Below are 18,615 nucleotides of genomic sequence, written 5' to 3'. Positions count from 1 at the left end.
CATCAAAAATACCAAATGGGGATCTGTGCATTTCAGTTTCTGCAGTACAACGCCAAAATTGCCAGCAATACAGAATGGCTGGAAGGTAAGAAATGCGTTCTTCTTTTCGATATATCTGTTTCTTAACACCTGTTAGTCTGTATGGGCTAATGAAAGACATGCACGTTATTGTCATTAGCAAACACAACTGTCTTCTTTTATGCACTGAAGACTTCCGGATTAGTATTAACAACATTTGTTAGTCATACTATTATTTCAGTAAATTGTAACTATTTCCATGAGATTTACTATGGGCCAAACCAAATTCACTGGTCTGGTAGATAGTAGCAAAATATTCAAGGACACAGCCGTTGTAGTTGTAAAAAACAACACCTTTTATCCAGTCTTGACAAGAATAATTATTGACTGCTGACATGCTTTAATCTGAAAACATGATACTAAAGTGGTTGTCGGCAGGGATCAAGGCAAGATTGCCTTTGGATTTTTGTTTGATGTAGAAGAAGGTTCACCCTACAACCTACAATAAAATATAATCTTTTTCCATTTCTCTATTGTTATTCAGACAGATAAACCATGAACTGTCTGAGATCCTGACACGGCTCTGGGCAGCTGATGAGAATCGTCTGAAGTCAGGAAAAGATTATGTAATCTGTCCACAGGTGTGGCTCAGAAAGTCAAGTTTCAATTGCAATATTAAGAATAAATACAAACGTGATTGTAGCTGTTTGGGGGAAGGGTTATCGTGCCTGGAATTGTTTTCAAGTTCCAGGGGCACAATTTTGGATTTTATCTTAAATACAATTTACTTTCTAGATGACAGGCACTTAAAAATGCAGTATAAACACAACATTGTTAGTTAGATTTCTGTTGTTTTTAAGAGCATAGTGGATGCCTTGGAAGTAACCCACATCATGTCTAGTGGGAGAGAGAGAGAGAGAGAATAAATAGTACTCCAGTTTTTAACATTGCACTCTTTAGTACATGGTTTAATTCACTGTACACTACCACTTCTTCTAAATAGGAAGAATACAATATATTATCACTCCATTTTTAGTTTCGGTAATTTTTTTTTTCATTTTTAGAGGAAGGCGGTATGCGTTGCTCCAGGCAGTAGCAATGCCAGAGACGAAGCTTCAGCTCCTCTGTTCACTTATGTGAATGAGGAGCGGTTGAAAAGCATAAAGACATATGCATGTAAGTCTTTTCCTTTTGAAATTATCACCCAGTACAGAATTTATGACCAAACTGAGGTTTTTCAATGAGTTTCTGTTTGTACAGTACAGTTTTGATAGAAGGGTCGCTGAGTTCCTGGGGCAAGTTTCGCAATATTTTTCCACTGTGTCCATATTGTTTTGTGAAACATGAGGAATGAAGTAAGCTGGAGGTCAATGCTAGCCCCGCTAATACCCAAATTAAATCTTGAGTTACAATGAGCAATACCAGGTTTTATTGTGAGTTTATTTAGACACACCTGATCTTATTACCTGTACCTGCAAGGTATTGCAATTTACAGAATTACTCTGCAATGCAAGTTTTTTTTCTATCCTAGTAACAGTGTTTAGTTTGGGTGGTGGGGTTTAAATACCCTACAGTCAACTTTTGAACCCTGCTGTAAATTTGGTCAAAATTCACTGGACTCCATTAAAAAATAATGGCTTTTATTTATAATTGATTACAATAAAATATTCTATAGATAACCTCTCCTTATTACCAACTGAATCCATTTTCTGAAAGCATAAGCCCCTTTGATACTGGCTTGCTCTACCCAGGTCGAGACCCAGTGTCATGCGGGTCTGCATTTCACACTGCTTTTGATAAAGCAGGGTTTTGGGTGACAGACACGAATACACAATGCCCCGGAAGCAGCTTGTTACAGACGTTTCCATCCAAGCTTCTCTGGATTGAATCGTCACCCCAAATGTTGATTAGAGCAAAAGTTTGTTCATCCCTGCTGCAATCCGGCTCATGGTGTGTCTCAATTAACAAAAAGATTGCTAAGCAGAATAAACAGAAATGTTCCTTATGGAAGTGAAACCTTCATGCAGGTGTGGTTGTTTTTCTTCTCGTCGTTTATGAGTGGCATTTTTTCTCAACCCGGGTCAAAGCGTGTGGACCCACATTCTGAGGTGTGTTGCTGCAACCGAAGTACGACCCAGGCACGTGGTTACCACTTACTCCTAAGGGTAGCCTAGTTGCCCATTCTATTATCCAGAGTTTTTTTTTTTTTTTCCTTAATTGTCTCGCCACATCTCTCAATAAAAGAATAAAGTATATCTATAAATTATTATATACGTTTACTTTTTTGTGTTCTTTCTAGAGCGGATTCATGTGGATTTGAGCATGTCCTTGTAGGGGAGACCAGGTCCAAACAAGTCATTGGTTTCCATAACTGGATCCAGTTCTACCTGCAGGAAAAGCAAAACCATCTTAATTACAGAGGCAATAAAGCACGATCTAACAAACACAGGGTAAGACGCATTAGTAAGTGGTAAAAATGAGAAAGATATTGTAATAATAACAGGAAGAGGAAGAGAGGAGAGAGACGAGCACATTGATACAATGTTCCCTTCAGAGAAAACTGTTGCAAAGTAAAAAAAAAAAAAAAAAAAAAATTGGCTTGCTGTATGGTATTGTGTATATCCCCATAAATGTAGGAACAAAAGGGTTTTCAACACAACAAGGGACCAGTGATACATTTACAAATCCCAGCAAGAGGTTAGAAAATAGATTTCAAAACCTTGGTTGTCACTATTTTAAGAAGTTTATCATTCATGTGAAATGTTCTTTCAGCCTGAAGAGGACCAACTTTTAACCTTTCAGTTCAGCTGTAAGGATCAGTTGAAGCCTGTCAGGAGCAGTTTCATCGGGGTCAGCCCTGAGTTTGAGTTTGCAGTCTACACCATTTGTTTCCTAATGTCCCACACCCATTCAGTTGTAAAAGTGGACGAGTATGAGCTGGAGCTAGTTGTGTATCGCCATGGGGGTTGCATTGGATCCTCTTATCCAAAACTTCTTAGCAGTAACAATACTATGTAACTGACATGAGAAGTTACATATATGCTAGATTACACAGGTTTAAAGAGCATTAATTTCTGTACAAAAGTGTGTGCATTAAATTTTAATACATTAAAACAATTTGCCCACATGCTTCTATTCTAACATTCCATAAATATGCTTTTATCCACATAATTTAGACTGAGCACTGAGAGGATGTTTAGTGTGTTCAGAAAATGAAGACTCATTTTTATAGTACATTCTAGACTTCCAAGCTGAAAGGGTTTGCACACAGTGTCCATATCCTGAATTTTACACTTTAAAAAATTGCAAAATGCAACATGCAGCATATGCAGAATTTTGGTCCAAAATGTTGGACGTGGTGGGGGAATCAAAACAAATTCACAGATTATCTATAAAAATGCTTTCCAATCACTAAAAAGGTGTTATTGTCTATTTGCTATCTACAAAGCCTACTAATAGTACTATTTGGACCATTTCTTTACCTAATGCTAATTTGTTTGCATTCTTGGTGGTTGATACAATAAAATGATTCAACAATGTATTGCTTTTTTGGGTGGGAACATACATTTTGGTATTTTAAATTGTTTTGTGACTAAACTTTTGCTTTTGACATGAGATTCTGACTCCTTGCTTCATTGTATGTGCATGTGTTGCAAAGCAAATCAACCACTGCCCCATAAAAGTTAACCTGTGTTCCAAACATTTCTCTGTAACTATTTTCCTTTGGGCATAATTCCTGAAGTGACTTGGACATGACCACACCCTTACTTCAATCTATCTCCTGTAACCAGGGGTACTGTACAGGTTTCTACACCTCTTACACTTGTTTGAGCTACACAGTTTTGTTTAGAGATACATTATTACAGGTTATTAGAAAGCTGACTTTGTTGCTTTCCCAGCTTTTGTACATTCACTAAAGATTGAGCTGAATGCTTAAAATCATATGGTACAGTGGGGTATTTGGAAAAGGTTTAAGTTTGGAAATAGTTACTGACTCATAGAAGTCAATGAAAACATACTGGTCAGCTCTTAATTTAATATTCATGGTTTGTAAAAATGATTTCCATCTCTGCCTGCAATCACATGGAAGGAATTTAGTGTTAATTAGGGAGTGGCCACATGTATAAAAAGGAAGCAAAATCCTTTGTTGGAGGAGTGAGTGAATGGCTGAGTGAGTAAGTATTGCGAGTGAGCATTGCATCATAGGCAGCGTCGCCACTGCCGGGGGGTCCTTTGCAAGCAAGGGAGGTAGAAGCCCAGGGGTCACCCAGGGTTAACAGAAGATCCAGGACTGCTACACCAAGAGACAATGTTGGGGCCAGCTGCCACCAAAAGGCAAGGTGTCCATCTGGTCTTTGATCCAAGTCGGCTGAGCTTCAACATTTCCTCCCAGCCACCCGGGATGGAGTTAATCAGGAGGAAGGTGGCCAGTAGCAGCCATGTGTGCTTCGCACAAGAGGGAGGTGTGTTGCAGGGTGGCAGCCCAGCTAAATGTGTACTTTGTTATGTAAATCTTGCAGGAAACTGATGTTAAGCCCCACTTTTGTCTTTTTGAACAAATTGACGGAATCAAGAGTTGTTTTTTTTTTTGTTTTGTTTTTCATGTTTTTGTTCTAAAACAAATGCAGGCAAAAACATAGAATGAAGAGGTCTCGAAACTTGTACTGTATTGGTCAAAGAATATTGGCTACTTCCAGCAGATCTCAGTTAATAAATAATTGTTTGGTACAGCCTTTAGCTATAGTAGAAAGTCGCAAACAGGATCTTCACTATATAAGGTATGGCTTTCGTTTCAGACAAGTTTCCATACAAAGAAGTCAATTTACCCATCTTTTTTCATCTTACCATGTTTTTTCCTAGAGCTTGAAGAATATGTGTGGGATAATCTAAAAAGATATAGCTGTTTTTTGCAATCAGATCGTATGCCACTGCGGTCCAATGTAGTATTAACACACCTTATTTACTATCTAAAGAAACCGAGCGGCTAAAAACTTTTCATATATTGTTAACACAAAGAAAAAAGTGTCTCAATAAAGAGCATTCTGATTGCAATACCACCTAATGTATATGTAATTTATGACTGAAAATTATTAGAAGCTTGTTGCTCTTGCACGACAGTAATAACATCAACTTCTCACCAATTGTATAGTGCTGCTTTGCTTTTACAATATGGACAGAGGCTAAAGAAGGGTTTTTTGGTTTGTTTGTTTCTTTTTTTTAATCTAGAAATTGACCCCCACAACGAATACTAACCAAATGGCATGCAATCAAAGTAACAAGATTTTTTGATGATGTTTCTGATAGGCTTCCAAATATGACATATCGTACGTTTGGTTGAGTCATTGCAAGAGATAACTGTCCTAGCTAGCACAAACTGGAGTCAAGGGTAACAATGTTGCACCTGGATAAGGGTGTGAATTACAGGTTTTCATAGTTAGGAAGACATATTCAAAATGTTAAGTTACATCAGTGAGTTGTTACAGGCTAAGAGGTAGGACTGGGACCGATTTTAAATATATCTGTAAATTGCCCAATTATGGGACCACAGAGCCACCACTGCTGTATTAGAATGCTAGACAGCACCTTGGTTTTAATGAACATATCATGGCACATGACCTGGCAGAATGCTAGGGCCTTAACCGAAAAAAGAGTGCAGTAGGATGCACAAAACTGATATACTGATTTAAAGTATTCATTTTATCATTTTAAACCATACATTTTAAAGCACACTTATCAATTAATACAAAACCATTGATAAAATGTTGTTTTTAGCAGCCGCACTCCTGAAAGTCAGGAATGAGTATGTATTTTAATGGAGTATTCCCAAATCTCACTCCTTTTTGAATACCTTCTTCATTTGGATTTTGTGACCTTGGCACGTCTGTCATAATCATTGTAATACTGTATTCCTCATGAAGATTAATTTAAGTCAAAAACACATCTAGGAACAGTGATATGATTTTGAGAACAAGGACAACCAATTCATATTTTGCTTTGTTTATTCTAACACTTCGAACACACAACATTACATATTTCAAATAAAAACAAAATTTGACTATTTTTAAGATATATTTACAAACAAAACAACCCCCCCCCCAAAAAAAACAAACATTTGCACTGATTAAAAAATATGCTACTTCCGGTAACGAATGCCCCATGTAACTTGTTTCCGTGGGGAACAATGTATATGTAACACCGTCTATTTTCACGTGTGGAATTGAGGCTTCGTTTAATAACATGATTAGAAAAACACGTATTGTTCATTTTGGTTAGTTTCTCAAATCATATTTATCTATTGTTTAGCTTGTTGAGTAAAAAACCATGGATGTCCTCGCAGAAGAATTCGGGGACATGCGCCCCGAGCAGCTTGCAGCTCCAGTAAATACAGTTGAGGTAGGTGCACTTGTGAATACGAAAACTGTTATATTCAAAGTGTGTTTGTAATGTATTAAACAATAAAAACTGAACACGTTTGATACTCGCCACAATTGGATTGCAGTGTAATGTAATTAGACGAGTGCAACACATTATAAACGTATTGGTTACCTACCAAATACCACTCATTAAATATCCAGAATGGACCAGTATTGGACTTCGTATTGTTAACTAAACGATCGATTTTAAGGAGACTTCATGGTTTGCATCATACGCGTGCAGTATCAGCATCAGCATCAGTAGTAATCTGTAATACTTCTAATACAGCAGTAGTCGGAGCTGCAGCAAGCAAGCTGGTGAAGTTCGCATTATGTTGCCTGGCACATTGTGCCGCTGGCCCAGAATATTTTATTATCAACAACACATTAAATATAGTCAAACATTTTTAAATGCATTCTTTGCAGAGGTTGCATCAGCGAAAGTTTTGTTTGTAGCGTCTTATTTCTACCTCTTTTTAAAGAAATATAATGTTGACACTAATGCCCCAATTATAAATTAAATTGTGTTACCGTGCTTGTGTGTCTTCATTGCCAGTGTAGTGCTTGCATCTAAATGTGGAAAATAATATTTTTGTTTTTGTTCTCCTCACAGGAGAAATGGAAGTTGTTACCAGCCTTCCTGAAGGTACGGATCGTTGTTATGTTTTCTGAAATATGTTAAATATGCATTTTGGTGTTTAATGCTTTACTGAATAAGAACTTCACTTAAAGAAAAAAAAAACTGTAGTGTTCACATTTGGTGTTGCTGTTGTATCAGACTGACTGAGATAGAGCTAGAAAATCGTTTAACTGCCTTTGCATTTGTCACTTGTAGGTGAAAGGACTTGTGAAACAGCACATCGACTCCTTCAACTATTTTATTAACGTGGAGGTAGGAACTCTTTATGATGTCCTAATAGTAATATGTTTCTTTAATTTACACTATTGTAATTTGTTGTTTTTTTTTTCTTGCAGATAAAGAAAATCATGATTGCTAATGAAAAGGTTACAAGCGATGCAGATCCAATGTGGTATTTAAAGTAGGTGTTTACTATATTAAAATAATTTTAGAAAAATTGTATTTGTTTTTATATATTTAAAAAAGAAACAGTTTGGCTGTATGAATGTGATTCTGCTTTATGCTTCACTTGGGGGGGGGGGGGAGTGACATCTCTCAAGAGACCGCTCTAGAAATTAAACTAGAATGAAGCGTTTCCTGCCAAGATAGCTGATCCTATTGACATCAGCACCCTGTGCACTATGGTAAATTAATATGAAAACTACCTACATAATTTGATTTTTTGCAGGTACCTCAATATTTATGTGGGCATGCCCGATGTAGAGGAAAGCTTCAATGTAACAAGACCAGTATCTCCACATGAGGTAAGGGAATATGTTTTCAAATAGACTCATCTTTCATATAATATTTTCAGATCTGTGTAAACAAATACAAACCACTGCCTTTCATGTAAACCAGTGTGATAGACAACTCCAGACTTTTTTTAAAGTTGCTCATAATGCATTGCGCCTAGCTATGGAGAAATTCCAGAAGTCCCTCCTTTTGTCAGCGGTAAAAATCTAATGGTTATTGTCCAGTCCTTTTGTGTATTCTGTTCCTGAGCACCCCTCCATAGTTTTCTCAGAGTGATAATGTCAAGATCAACTCTTAAATGACACCAGCATCTCGCAAGGTATTATGGGCAACTCCAATAAGCTAGTCTTTTACAAATGGCTTTCCTTTTTGTTATGTTTAAAATATAATTACCTGAATGGCTTAGTGGAATATGTTACTTCATACACAAACCATGTAACAAAATACACTGACTTTCTTGATTTATAAATCTCATACATTCAAGATGCTGTACACCTAAATTAATACTTTGTCTGAAAATGAGGTACCATCACTAGAGAAACTTTTATAATTATTTTTCCATTTAGTGTCGTCTGAGAGACATGACCTACTCTGCCCCAATTACAGTGGATATTGAGTATACCCGAGGAAGTCAGAGGATCATTCGCAATGCCTTACCCATTGGCAGGTAGGTCAATGTCTTGACTTTTGAGGTGTAGAGCCCAAAGTTTAAGTGTTTAATATCTAGACCATTAGCTTTAACATATCCATTTACATGAAAATTCATAGTGTTCATGTATTTGAGGTTTAGCAGTTTTGTTGATACCTTTTATTTTTTCCTAGAATGCCAATCATGCTACGTAGCTCCAACTGTGTTCTCATGGGGAAAACTCCAGCTGAGTTTTCTAAGCTAAATGAATGCCCTCTTGATCCAGGTAACTTCATGCTTTTCCCCACTGAAACGTTTATTAGAAATAGTTGCATAGATTTATAGTGTTAGGTTTATCAACAACTTGTCAGGCAAATTTACAAAGTCGACATCTCAATGTAGTAGTTTTTTTTTTTTTTAATTGGAATAATGCAACTCGTTTACAAATAAGGATTAAACAGATGTACAAGACTGAAGAGCTTTTCAGCAATATTATAATAGCTCAAACGATTGGTTTTAACAAGTATGCAGTAGTTTATTCTTTTTGCACTAGATCCTGTGCTGCTTTTTCATGTATAAAGCATCAGGAAAGTGTGTGGTGTGACCTGTTAGCCTGTACCAGCCATGCAAACCGCTAGTAGAAACAGGTGAATTTATGGTTAAATATCTGGGTAAAAAGTCCATATGCATGCAGTGCCTGAAAGGACCTTTTTTTGCAGGGGGGTACTTTATCGTGAAGGGGCAGGAAAAGGTCATTTTAATTCAGGAGCAGCTCTCCAAAAACCGAATTATTGTTGACATTGACAGGAAAGGAACAGTGGGGGCCTCTGTGACCAGGTAAAGTTGTTGGAAGAATGTTATAGATTTTATAAGGCTGCATTTGGCCACAATCCTGTTCATTTTCCAAGAAAATAATTGGTAGTCTTGTAGAAATGTGTGTAGTAAAACTAAAGTTCTTTTAACAAATGTTTCCACTGGAAGCTTTTCTTCAAATCAAACCAGTTGTCAGAATTTGTTTTGTTTTACTACATTTAATTTTCATTCATATTTAGACTTGGTAACTTATATTTCCTAATATCCCAAATGTTTTAGTTTTTATGCAAAGATGTGATGTTTTACAGCTCCACCCATGAGAAGAAAAGCAGAACCAATATAACTGTAAAGCAGGGAAGGTTCTACATGAAACACAACACCCTGTCAGAAGACGCCCCTATTGCAATCATCTTAAAGGTACATTCTTTCTGTAACTGTACTTAATGCAAAGCTGCTCCTGTAACCATAGATAAGACTGAATTATACTATCATAAAATTCTGATTACCTTGGCATTGTAAAGTTTGTAAAAATAGAGCCTATCCTCAGTTCTGTGTATGTACCAAAGGAAGTTTCAGTTGTTGCCCACAAGAGGGCAGTAATGCTATCAATTTATTTCAAAGATCTGGGATAAGAGGCACTTGCTTAATGGGGCATAACAAAATTAGGATTGCTCAAGTAGTATTCTATCATTTTGCAATTTCTCACTGGCAAAATGGCAAACATTTGGTGTTTTCATCAGATACAAAAAAAACTAAACCTTTATGCTTGCTTAAATTTAGCTTAGTGTCAGTTGAACATTCTGTTGTGATGAAAAATAACCAAGTATCATTTCTGAAATTCATCTGACCATTGTTCAGTTCCCTGTCTTGTGATGCTGCCTGGCCAGGCTTTTACCGCACAGCTTCTGGAGTAGTATCAGTATAATATGAATAATTGTATCTAGGCTGAAACGTAACCATATTGCAGTAACATTATTGTGGTTTGTAGCTTGTTTTGTATTTTTCTAAGTGATTCACTCCCTTTTTTTAAAGAACAGTTAACTCCTGCTAAAGGAAAAAAAAAACCACGCTTCATACAATTGGTTTGAATTTAGTTTTTTTTGGGTCAAGTAATTAGATTAGGACGACAGCCTTTGTATGTGCTGTAAGAGCTGGACTGACGCATCATTTCAAATGTCTTTAATTGTGAAAGCTAAAATAGTCTGATAGTAAGATTTAAGCCATTTATCCATAAAAGCCTCAAATTCTTAAGCCTAGGCTTTTTTTTCTTATGTGTTTTTGGAGCACAGACTGGCACTTGTTAATGCCAATTTAAAAGTTTTTATGCCTAGTTATGTTTAGAAGGACATGCCCTAATACTGAATGAATGCAGCCCATAATATACCTACAGGGCTGTCGGAACTCATGGAGTTTTCATACTGTGCTGGACTCTGCCCCAGTACTTCGCACAGAATGGCTTTTGTGTCAAAAGAGATTGTAATGCTGCTATCCACTAACTTTTTCTTTATTTTTTTTCAAAGCCTAGCTTGAACCAGGACTTTTAAATGTTTTATCTTCTGTAAACAAAAGGTTCAGGATTGTCTGAAATGTTCCCCATGGATTGTGAAATCCTTAGAAATAAAGTGATGCGCATGTCCATCCATCCACACGTACACTGAACCTTTTGATGTATTTTCCAACTGTGGTCAAACTTAGTAATGACACAAATTGTGCAGTAGCATAAGTATTGTAGGTATGCAAATATGGACACGGGAACCTCATTTTACAGAAGTTCTGTCCACTGATTTAAAGCTCTTGCAGGGATTGTCCCTGGTCATTTTCTTTAAATCCCTTTTCAATCCTGCCAAGATGAGATTTGAATATCTTGACGTTAAAGAACCTATATGAAGGAAAAAAACAAAGTAGTGTACTTTGAAGTAAAAACTTCTCTGCTTAGATGAGATTACTATCGCCCCAGCCGTCAGGCTAGGTGTGGATAAAAAATGAGCGCCATCTGGAAGCCACAATGGGCTGCACTGCTGGCTGCCACCTTGCCCCAGCGGTTCGAGTTGCAAATTCACTAAACCTGTTTAGCACTTGCTTAACTTCAATCTGGCTTCAAAAGCCTGGGCTCAGTGGGGATGTGTGAAATACTGCCTGAAGGAGAACTTTGGCACATTTATATAAAAAAAAAAAAAATTGCTGTCCAAACAGTGCAGTCTTACTGTTGAAGGGGAAAAAAAGCCACTGCACACACTGATTAAAGTGCTAAAGCCAGTGTTTCGCCACAAGCCAAACAAGGTATTAATTAGCCTTGGTGTATGTGTACATAGATAGCACATATAATATTATATATATGCATGCATGCTTGGGAAACATTTAAAGACCACTAAGTGCACTTGATAAGAAATACACTGGACATGAGTTATTAGAAAGAGTGCTTCACAAGTTTGTTTGTCTTACACTTGTGTATGTAGAATTCATTTCAAAGCTTTGCTGTAGCAGGGCAGTGCTGCCAAAGCCAGATGGCACAGGATCCGAGAGCAGGACCAGCTTTGGCGCCAATGAAGTACTGGCAAACAATGCTTGATTAGCATAAGCAAATGTCACTGAGCAAACACTAATATTTCTCCCATCCATCGCAGGCCATGGGGGTGGAGAGTGACCAGGAGATTGTCCAGATGATTGGGACTGAGGAGCACGTGATGGCGGCCTTCGCCCCCAGTCTGGAGGAGTGTCAGAAAGCCCAGATCTTCACACAGACACAGGTAGACCTGCCAAGTTTCAAATAACCGAATTTACAAAACTCCAATTTCTAATTTTTTTTTTTTTTTTTTTTTTTTCCATCCAGTTTTGAAAATACAAAAGTTTGGCATGCATGAAACTTGAGTTGAATGTCACTGAAGACGCCAACAACAGTCTTAAAATATGTAATAAATATTAAACTTTTATTTAGTGATATTTATGTATACAGTATATAATTTATATATAAGTAATATATTCACACAATTATTCTTTTGATGATCAGCTTTTTTTAGGGAGCTCCCCTAAATCCCTTGTTTGGAAAGATACGGGGTCTTAATGCTTGACACAGGGTAGCTGTGTGCATTCGCTGCAGAGTGATGGCAGGAGATTGAGATGGAGGATGAAGCGGATACGCCACGCAGGCAAACAGGATTTATTTACATTGTCAACACATTGAGCAGCTCACGTGACACTACCAGAGCAATGGTAGCGCACAGAGTACATACAGCACTTTGTGCCAAAACTTTGGTAGGATCTACAGTCTCTGAACTAATCTTTGTTCAGTAATAAATTAACATTGCTGAAGAGCTTGATCGTGGTGGATAAACGGTTACGGCTGATATGTAACGAGTGGATTCTTGACGAATTACTGTATATGGTTTGTTTGTAATAAAAAAAAAAAAAATCTCTGAATAGTGCAACTTGTATGTACTGTTCCACCAACTTTTTTTTTTTTTTTTGTGCCTCTTTCTGGCATCAAATACATCCGCCTAAGCCGAAAGATGATCGTGACTGCCCTCTAGCAGTTTGTTGGAATAACCTGAGCTCTTATGGTTGGGAACATTGTACTGTATATGAAATGCAAAGCTCTCTAATGGCAACAGACTTAAGTTATAGGCTACTGTAAGTAACAAGCTTGTATCCTTACTACTCCAGGTCAGTTATTGGCTAACCCTAGTCGGTATGGCTCTCACTGTATGTACAGTATGTGTGTATTTTGGAAGTCTTAAGCCACCCTAACTGCATATGAATAGAGTAAGATACCTGAAAAGTGAAAGACAAAACTCCTAATATTCGAGGAGGCTGTATGGTCCAGTGGTTAAAGAAAACGGCTTGGAACCAGCAGGTCCTTGGTTCAAATCCCAGCTCAGTCATTCCCTCTCATTGACATTATTGTAAGTGACTCTGCAGCGAACACGTAGTTTACACACCCTAGTCTCGCTTCTTTAAAGCACTTTGTGGGTTCACTATGAAAGGCACTATATAAAAATAAATATTAGGTTTCCCTGCCATAGGCCTGGGAAGCCTATTGTTAGTTTTTTTTTTTTTTCTTTCCAAAATTTTGTACTGCTGTTGCTTCGAAGCTGTGTGACTGATCAGGTTCTGACTTGGCAGGTAACCAGCTGGATACATTGGCTGTCAGATGCTGAATAAATTTTGCTGCTGCGTCCTTGCAATTGGTGCCGTGACGCATTTTTCGATAAAACGTTTAGAAATCTTCTTGGGAACCGGTGAAGTGATTTGATCGAAACTTGGCATATCATCAGCATCCAAACCCACATCAAGTCTGCGAAGCAGAAGTTTCTGCAGTAAATTTTAATGTCAAAATGTCTGCCACAAATCTTATCGAAACGTGGCCCTAAAAACAAACTGCTGCTGTTTTGAAAACTGTTTGTCCAACAAACTCCAAACTTTGTAGTTATCGTCCCAGTAAAAATTGGGATACAAATGTGAAAATGGTGATGTTTTATAAAACAAAATGGCTGCCACTTATACGTTTACATTTGAAATTTAAACCTGCGTCAGTTGACAAACTATTTACTTGACTAACTCCAAACTTCAAAAGTTTCTTCCCTCATAATGTATCAATACAACTGACTTTTAAAAAATTGTTGACCAGAAACGAAAATGGCTGTTTGACGCATTTTTTAGAAACCTTTCGAAGTCTTCTTGGGAACCGGTGAAGCGATTAATCTGACACTTGGCATATATCCTTAGCATCCAAACCTGCATCAAGTTTGCGAAGCAGAAGTTTCTGCGATAAATTAATGTCAAAATGGCTGCCACAAATCTTATCGAAATGTGCCCTTAACAGCAAACTGCTGCTATTGAACACAGTTTCACCAACAAACATGGTAGTTATTGTTCCAGTAGCAATGGAATGCAAATGTCAAAATGGTTATGTTTTATAAAACAAGATGGCCACCAGGCTTATGTTTACATCTGAAATTAACTCGAAACTTCACAAGCATCATCCTTGATACTGTAGCAATACAACTGACTTTTAAAAAACTTGCGTTGAAGATGGTTGCCTGATGCAAAAACTTTCAAAATCTTCTGTGGAACAGTTGAAGTTGCTGATTTTTATATCTGGCACATTGAGAACTAAACACGCTTAGACGGGTACTGATACTGGGGCTTGGGAGCCGTAAAACTGCCTGGCAGTTCTAGTTGTTGTTATTATATGTCTTTAAGTAGTTATTTACTTTGTGTTATTACCATGCATGCAGTTTACATTGTGACAAGCACTGCAGCCAGTCATATACCTTCTCCTGTGTTTCTTGAAGCATTCAAATCCCTGCTTCCTATGCATAGGGGCCCTGCTTTGAAGCAAGTGGAAAGGCAAAGGCAGATTGTCTGAGAGGAATAATGTAATATATTATAATAGTATACTACTTAAACCAATCGGTGGTAGTTGGGATTATTTTATGCTTATGTTCGGGGTAAGTGGGTATGCACTGTAGATGTCTTAAATAGATAAACTCGCCACTGCAAAAGTGGTAAAAAAAAAATCTAATTGGTGTAGCACAAATGACTGATCTATAGTACACCATGATAAATAAAGCTTGCAAGTGGTGTTGTCTAATATATGTGTGTTGTGATGAAACTTACTAAGGGCATTATTTAGAACAAGTGGGCAAATCTGTCTGTCACACAGACATTTTAACATACAGGATTTCATGTGGTATAGATGTTGTGAACTGGGCAGTGTGTTTGTTGATTGAGTAGCACTGAAGCTGCCTTGTTAAATAGACAGTTTGACCTATGAACCATGTACAAAAAAAAAAATCTTACTGACTCAGGTGTGGTCAATCATGACATGCACTAGCAGCAGAGTAACTTCCTGCCAGTGATTAAAATGGTTCCTTTTTGAATGAGAGCCATTGTAGTATTGTGATTTGAGCATTATGACTTGTTCAGAACTATTTGTGGAAAGAATACAAATTAAATAAACCCATTGTGCACCCATCTTTAACAATACCACAGAAGGAATTGGGCCTCCTTAAATTTCTCAACTGGTAATGCCTTTCCAACAACCTGCAATTAATTATCATACTGCACTTTTAAATGTTTTGTTCCCCAGATAAGGGGGTACCAAGTTAAGAGTGTCTTGCAGAAAGCCTGTGTCAAATCCAGCTACTTGCAGTTGATAAAACAAAATGTGTTCAGTGTGTACATGCTTTAGGTTTGTGTGTTACCAATTGCATTTAGCCATGTCACTAAACATTTTAAATTAAATATCAGCAAAATATTCGTTTATACGTTTGTATGTTTTTGAACTTGTACTACTGTATACATAAAAATGCCTGTTACACTTAACAACATGTATTACAGGCTTTAAGGTATATTGGAAACAAGATTCGAAGGCAGCGCATGTGGGGCGGACCAAAGAAAACAAAAATGGAAGAGGCACGAGAGCTTCTGGCTTCAACCGTTCTTAGCCATGTACCTGTAAGTAGTGTTTCGGGTGGCTCAGAAGAATTCGTCTTAATTGACATTTTGACATCAATGATTTGTATCCATGCATGCCCTCTATTAAAAGTATTATTATTTTTAGGTGAAAGAATTTAACTTCCGTGCAAAATGTATTTACATGGCAGTGATGGTCCGCAGGATCATTTTGGCTCAAGGCGAACACAAGGTGGATGACAGGGATTATTATGGAAACAAACGTCTGGAATTAGCAGGACAAGTGGGTATCTTTTCTTTTTGGCCAGTTTACATAATTGCAATGTTGTGTTTCATCTCAGTGTCACAGTATTTGCCCTTGCTATGATGCATGCCCTGAAACAGGTAGACGCAATTATCACTCAGTTGTGAAGTTTTTTTCTTGGTTTACTTGGAAGTGCAGAGACCTTATTAAAAAAATTAAAATACAATGCAGTGAAAAGCAGTTTAAATAAACAGCGGTTTTGGATATGTGTTTTTCCCATGCTGTTCCTAATTAATTTAAGTATGATTGACGGTGTTTAATTCTACTGGATTAAAACATACTAAAACAAAAGTTGTGGGGGGGGGGCATTTTTCAGTGGTTCTCAACCAGCTATAAAATGCATCTTTTAAGTGGCCAACAGTTTTGCTTGGTAGCTAAACTGGCAGTCTTTTCAGCAGGCTCAGCGTTAGCTAATCCTGTCAGTGAGTAAAGAGCCCTGTCCTCATTGTTGGTCAAAGAAACAAAAGCATATTGAAAAAAGACTTAATTTAAAAAAAAAAAAAGATAAACAATGCTGAAATAAACTACTGTTTTTGCACTCCATGGGGTGATGTGAGGGGAACAGAATGTACCTCACCTTTTAGATAATGAAGCTGTGTCTAGAAGCCTAGCCTGGTTTTATCACAGGCCTTCTCCAAAGCTGCTTTCCCACTAGAGACTTGATCAGGGCCCAATGCCATTGGAGGTGTTGGCAAAACCTGTCTCTTCACTTAATCTCTCACCTTCCTTTTTGTTTTAGTCTTCTATTAATGTGTTCATTATTTGAGGAGCATTTTCCTATTCTTCGTTCATCTTTTATATTCCTAATGCGGCTCCCTTTGTCAGGGAGAGATATGGAACGGTACCAAACTCCAACACCCTGGAAGGCGAGGGATTTTCACCACATGACAAAAGAATACCGCCTTGACTTGAGAGATTTCCTAATCCCTGCCCTGCTCTGATAATGTAATTACAGCTGCCTAAAGTCTTTTAATTTGCCCAAACCGACTCGCTTGTGAAAGGGACGATTTTGGACACTCTCAGTAGGCTTATGTGAAAAATGGCAATCTCAAGGCGCTCTAATTAGAATTCCCTGACATTCAGCTAATTGCCCAATTGTATTGCAGTAGCTTAATTTCTTTAATAATTTTGCTGCTGCTTATTTTGATGTATGTAAATGCTATTGATTGGGCTGTCAAGGAAAGATTTCCTGTTCTCTGGAAAGCATTTCTGGCTTCAAGTAGACCTTCAATAAAGAGAGAATATGAATGTTATCATGAACTTCCCATCCCTTTTTATTAAATATTACCAGAACAAAAAGGATGAATGCTGAAACCTTTAGTGTAGTCCACAAGAAGGTATGATTTAAGGGTTATAGATTGAATACATTGTCATTTTCACACTCTGCTTCCTCTGATGGATAAAGCTCCCCATTCAGACTTTCCTGTATGATGAAAAACAGAAATATACTCCATAGCACAGGTGTTCGCATTATTGCTAATCGTTTTGATTATGCAATTAGTGACATTGGTACGCACAGTATTGATTTATCTAAAGTTTAACAAAAGGCTTCAAACAAACTCCACAACTTACTGATAGCTGAAGATTTCATGTAATGATGGTGTTTCTTCAATTATTACTACTACTAATAATATATTTGATAGACCTTTTAAAATATTAACTTTAAAACTATTGTACAATTAATGGACATGGTATGTTTAATTTACTAGATAGTCCAATATTACAAGGTAGTGACAAATTATACTGTATTATATTTTTACTTGCATATACTATGATTATAAACTAAATTCAATTACAGAAGTTTTTTTAAATAGCAACTGAGGTAAAATGACAACACATTACATGTGCAATTATAGTTAATGACATTTCAAATAGTTAGCTTTCATTTTAATCCAACACAGCCATATTTAATTTGATGTTTTCATTGTAACACAATGTTTTATTTGAACTTTTTTAGTATAAAAACATTAGCAAGCATTCAAAACTGTGTTTCTCCAATAATAGTTCATTTGGTACCTATATTTAATAAATTTTTTTTTTTTTTACATCCATAGTTGCTCTCCCTCTTGTTTGAAGATCTGTTTAAAAAGTTCAACTCTGAACTAAAGAAGATTTCAGACCAGATTATTCCCAAGCAGAGAGCAGCTCAGTTTGATGTAGTGAAGCACATGAGACAGGATCAGATCACCAATGGCATGGTCACTGCAATCTCTTCTGTAAGTGAACAGTAAATTTATTTTTGTTGACGCTAAATTAACAAAAGATACAATTGCACTTTAAGAATACATGAACAGTCAAATGATTATCATTGTCTTATGTTTTATTATCCCAAATCCTATGACACCTGTACTTTTGGTCATCCTTTGACTGTCGGAATGTTTTTCTTGTTGTTCAGGGAAACTGGTCATTGAAGAGATTCAAGATGGATCGTCAGGGAGTGACTCAGGTGCTGTCTCGGTTGTCTTACATCTCAGCACTAGGCATGATGACTAGAATCTCATCCCAGTTTGAGAAGACCAGGAAAGTGAGTGGCCCTCGCTCCCTGCAGCCATCGCAGTGGGGAATGCTGTGTCCGTCTGACACTCCTGAAGGAGAGGTACAGTTTATATTTCCATCTTAGGCTTACAGGCTCACTTTAATGAATAATCACTAT

General features: G+C 37.2%; 2 protein-coding genes across 2 annotated transcripts in view; both read left to right on the top strand.

Moving 5' to 3' along the window:
* Positions 1 to 74: 74 nt before the first annotated feature.
* LOC121317815 (poly(U)-specific endoribonuclease-A-like) lies at positions 75 to 3,036 on the top strand. Its single transcript, XM_041253918.1, has 5 exons — positions 75 to 85; positions 563 to 659; positions 1,083 to 1,225; positions 2,318 to 2,468; positions 2,791 to 3,036. The coding sequence occupies exons 1-5, from the start codon at positions 75 to 77 to the stop codon at positions 3,034 to 3,036; spliced, it is 648 nt and encodes a 215-aa protein (XP_041109852.1).
* Positions 3,037 to 6,206: 3,170 nt separating this feature from the next.
* The window catches only part of polr3b (polymerase (RNA) III (DNA directed) polypeptide B), a 34,636-nt gene continuing 22,227 nt past the window's right edge, over positions 6,207 to 18,615 (top strand). The window contains exons 1-14 of the mRNA XM_041255025.1: positions 6,207 to 6,411; positions 7,045 to 7,077; positions 7,267 to 7,323; positions 7,407 to 7,471; positions 7,739 to 7,814; positions 8,370 to 8,470; positions 8,626 to 8,717; positions 9,151 to 9,268; positions 9,553 to 9,661; positions 11,869 to 11,991; positions 15,584 to 15,700; positions 15,807 to 15,941; positions 18,017 to 18,178; positions 18,358 to 18,558. Coding sequence (XP_041110959.1) covers positions 6,340 to 6,411; positions 7,045 to 7,077; positions 7,267 to 7,323; positions 7,407 to 7,471; positions 7,739 to 7,814; positions 8,370 to 8,470; positions 8,626 to 8,717; positions 9,151 to 9,268; positions 9,553 to 9,661; positions 11,869 to 11,991; positions 15,584 to 15,700; positions 15,807 to 15,941; positions 18,017 to 18,178; positions 18,358 to 18,558 — 1,461 coding nt within the window. The 5' untranslated portion in view covers positions 6,207 to 6,339. The remainder of the gene's footprint in view (positions 6,412 to 7,044; positions 7,078 to 7,266; positions 7,324 to 7,406; positions 7,472 to 7,738; positions 7,815 to 8,369; positions 8,471 to 8,625; positions 8,718 to 9,150; positions 9,269 to 9,552; positions 9,662 to 11,868; positions 11,992 to 15,583; positions 15,701 to 15,806; positions 15,942 to 18,016; positions 18,179 to 18,357; positions 18,559 to 18,615) is intronic.

The sequence above is a fragment of the Polyodon spathula genome, chromosome 7 (genome assembly GCF_017654505.1).
Source record: "Polyodon spathula isolate WHYD16114869_AA chromosome 7, ASM1765450v1, whole genome shotgun sequence".
In the NCBI taxonomy this organism is placed as follows: Eukaryota; Metazoa; Chordata; class Actinopteri; order Acipenseriformes; family Polyodontidae; genus Polyodon; species Polyodon spathula.
The sequence above is the reverse complement of the archived record's forward strand: the minus strand, read 5'-3'. Positions and strand labels throughout refer to the sequence as shown.

Bases quoted from the DNA above. Each gene is read 5' to 3' on its own strand.
- LOC121317815 (XM_041253918.1), top strand. The intron at 660-1,082 runs GTGTGGCTCAGA...TTTCATTTTTAG, and splicing joins ATTATGTAATCTGTCCACAG to AGGAAGGCGGTATGCGTTGC. The intron at 1,226-2,317 runs GTACAGAATTTA...TGTTCTTTCTAG, and splicing joins CCTTTTGAAATTATCACCCA to AGCGGATTCATGTGGATTTG.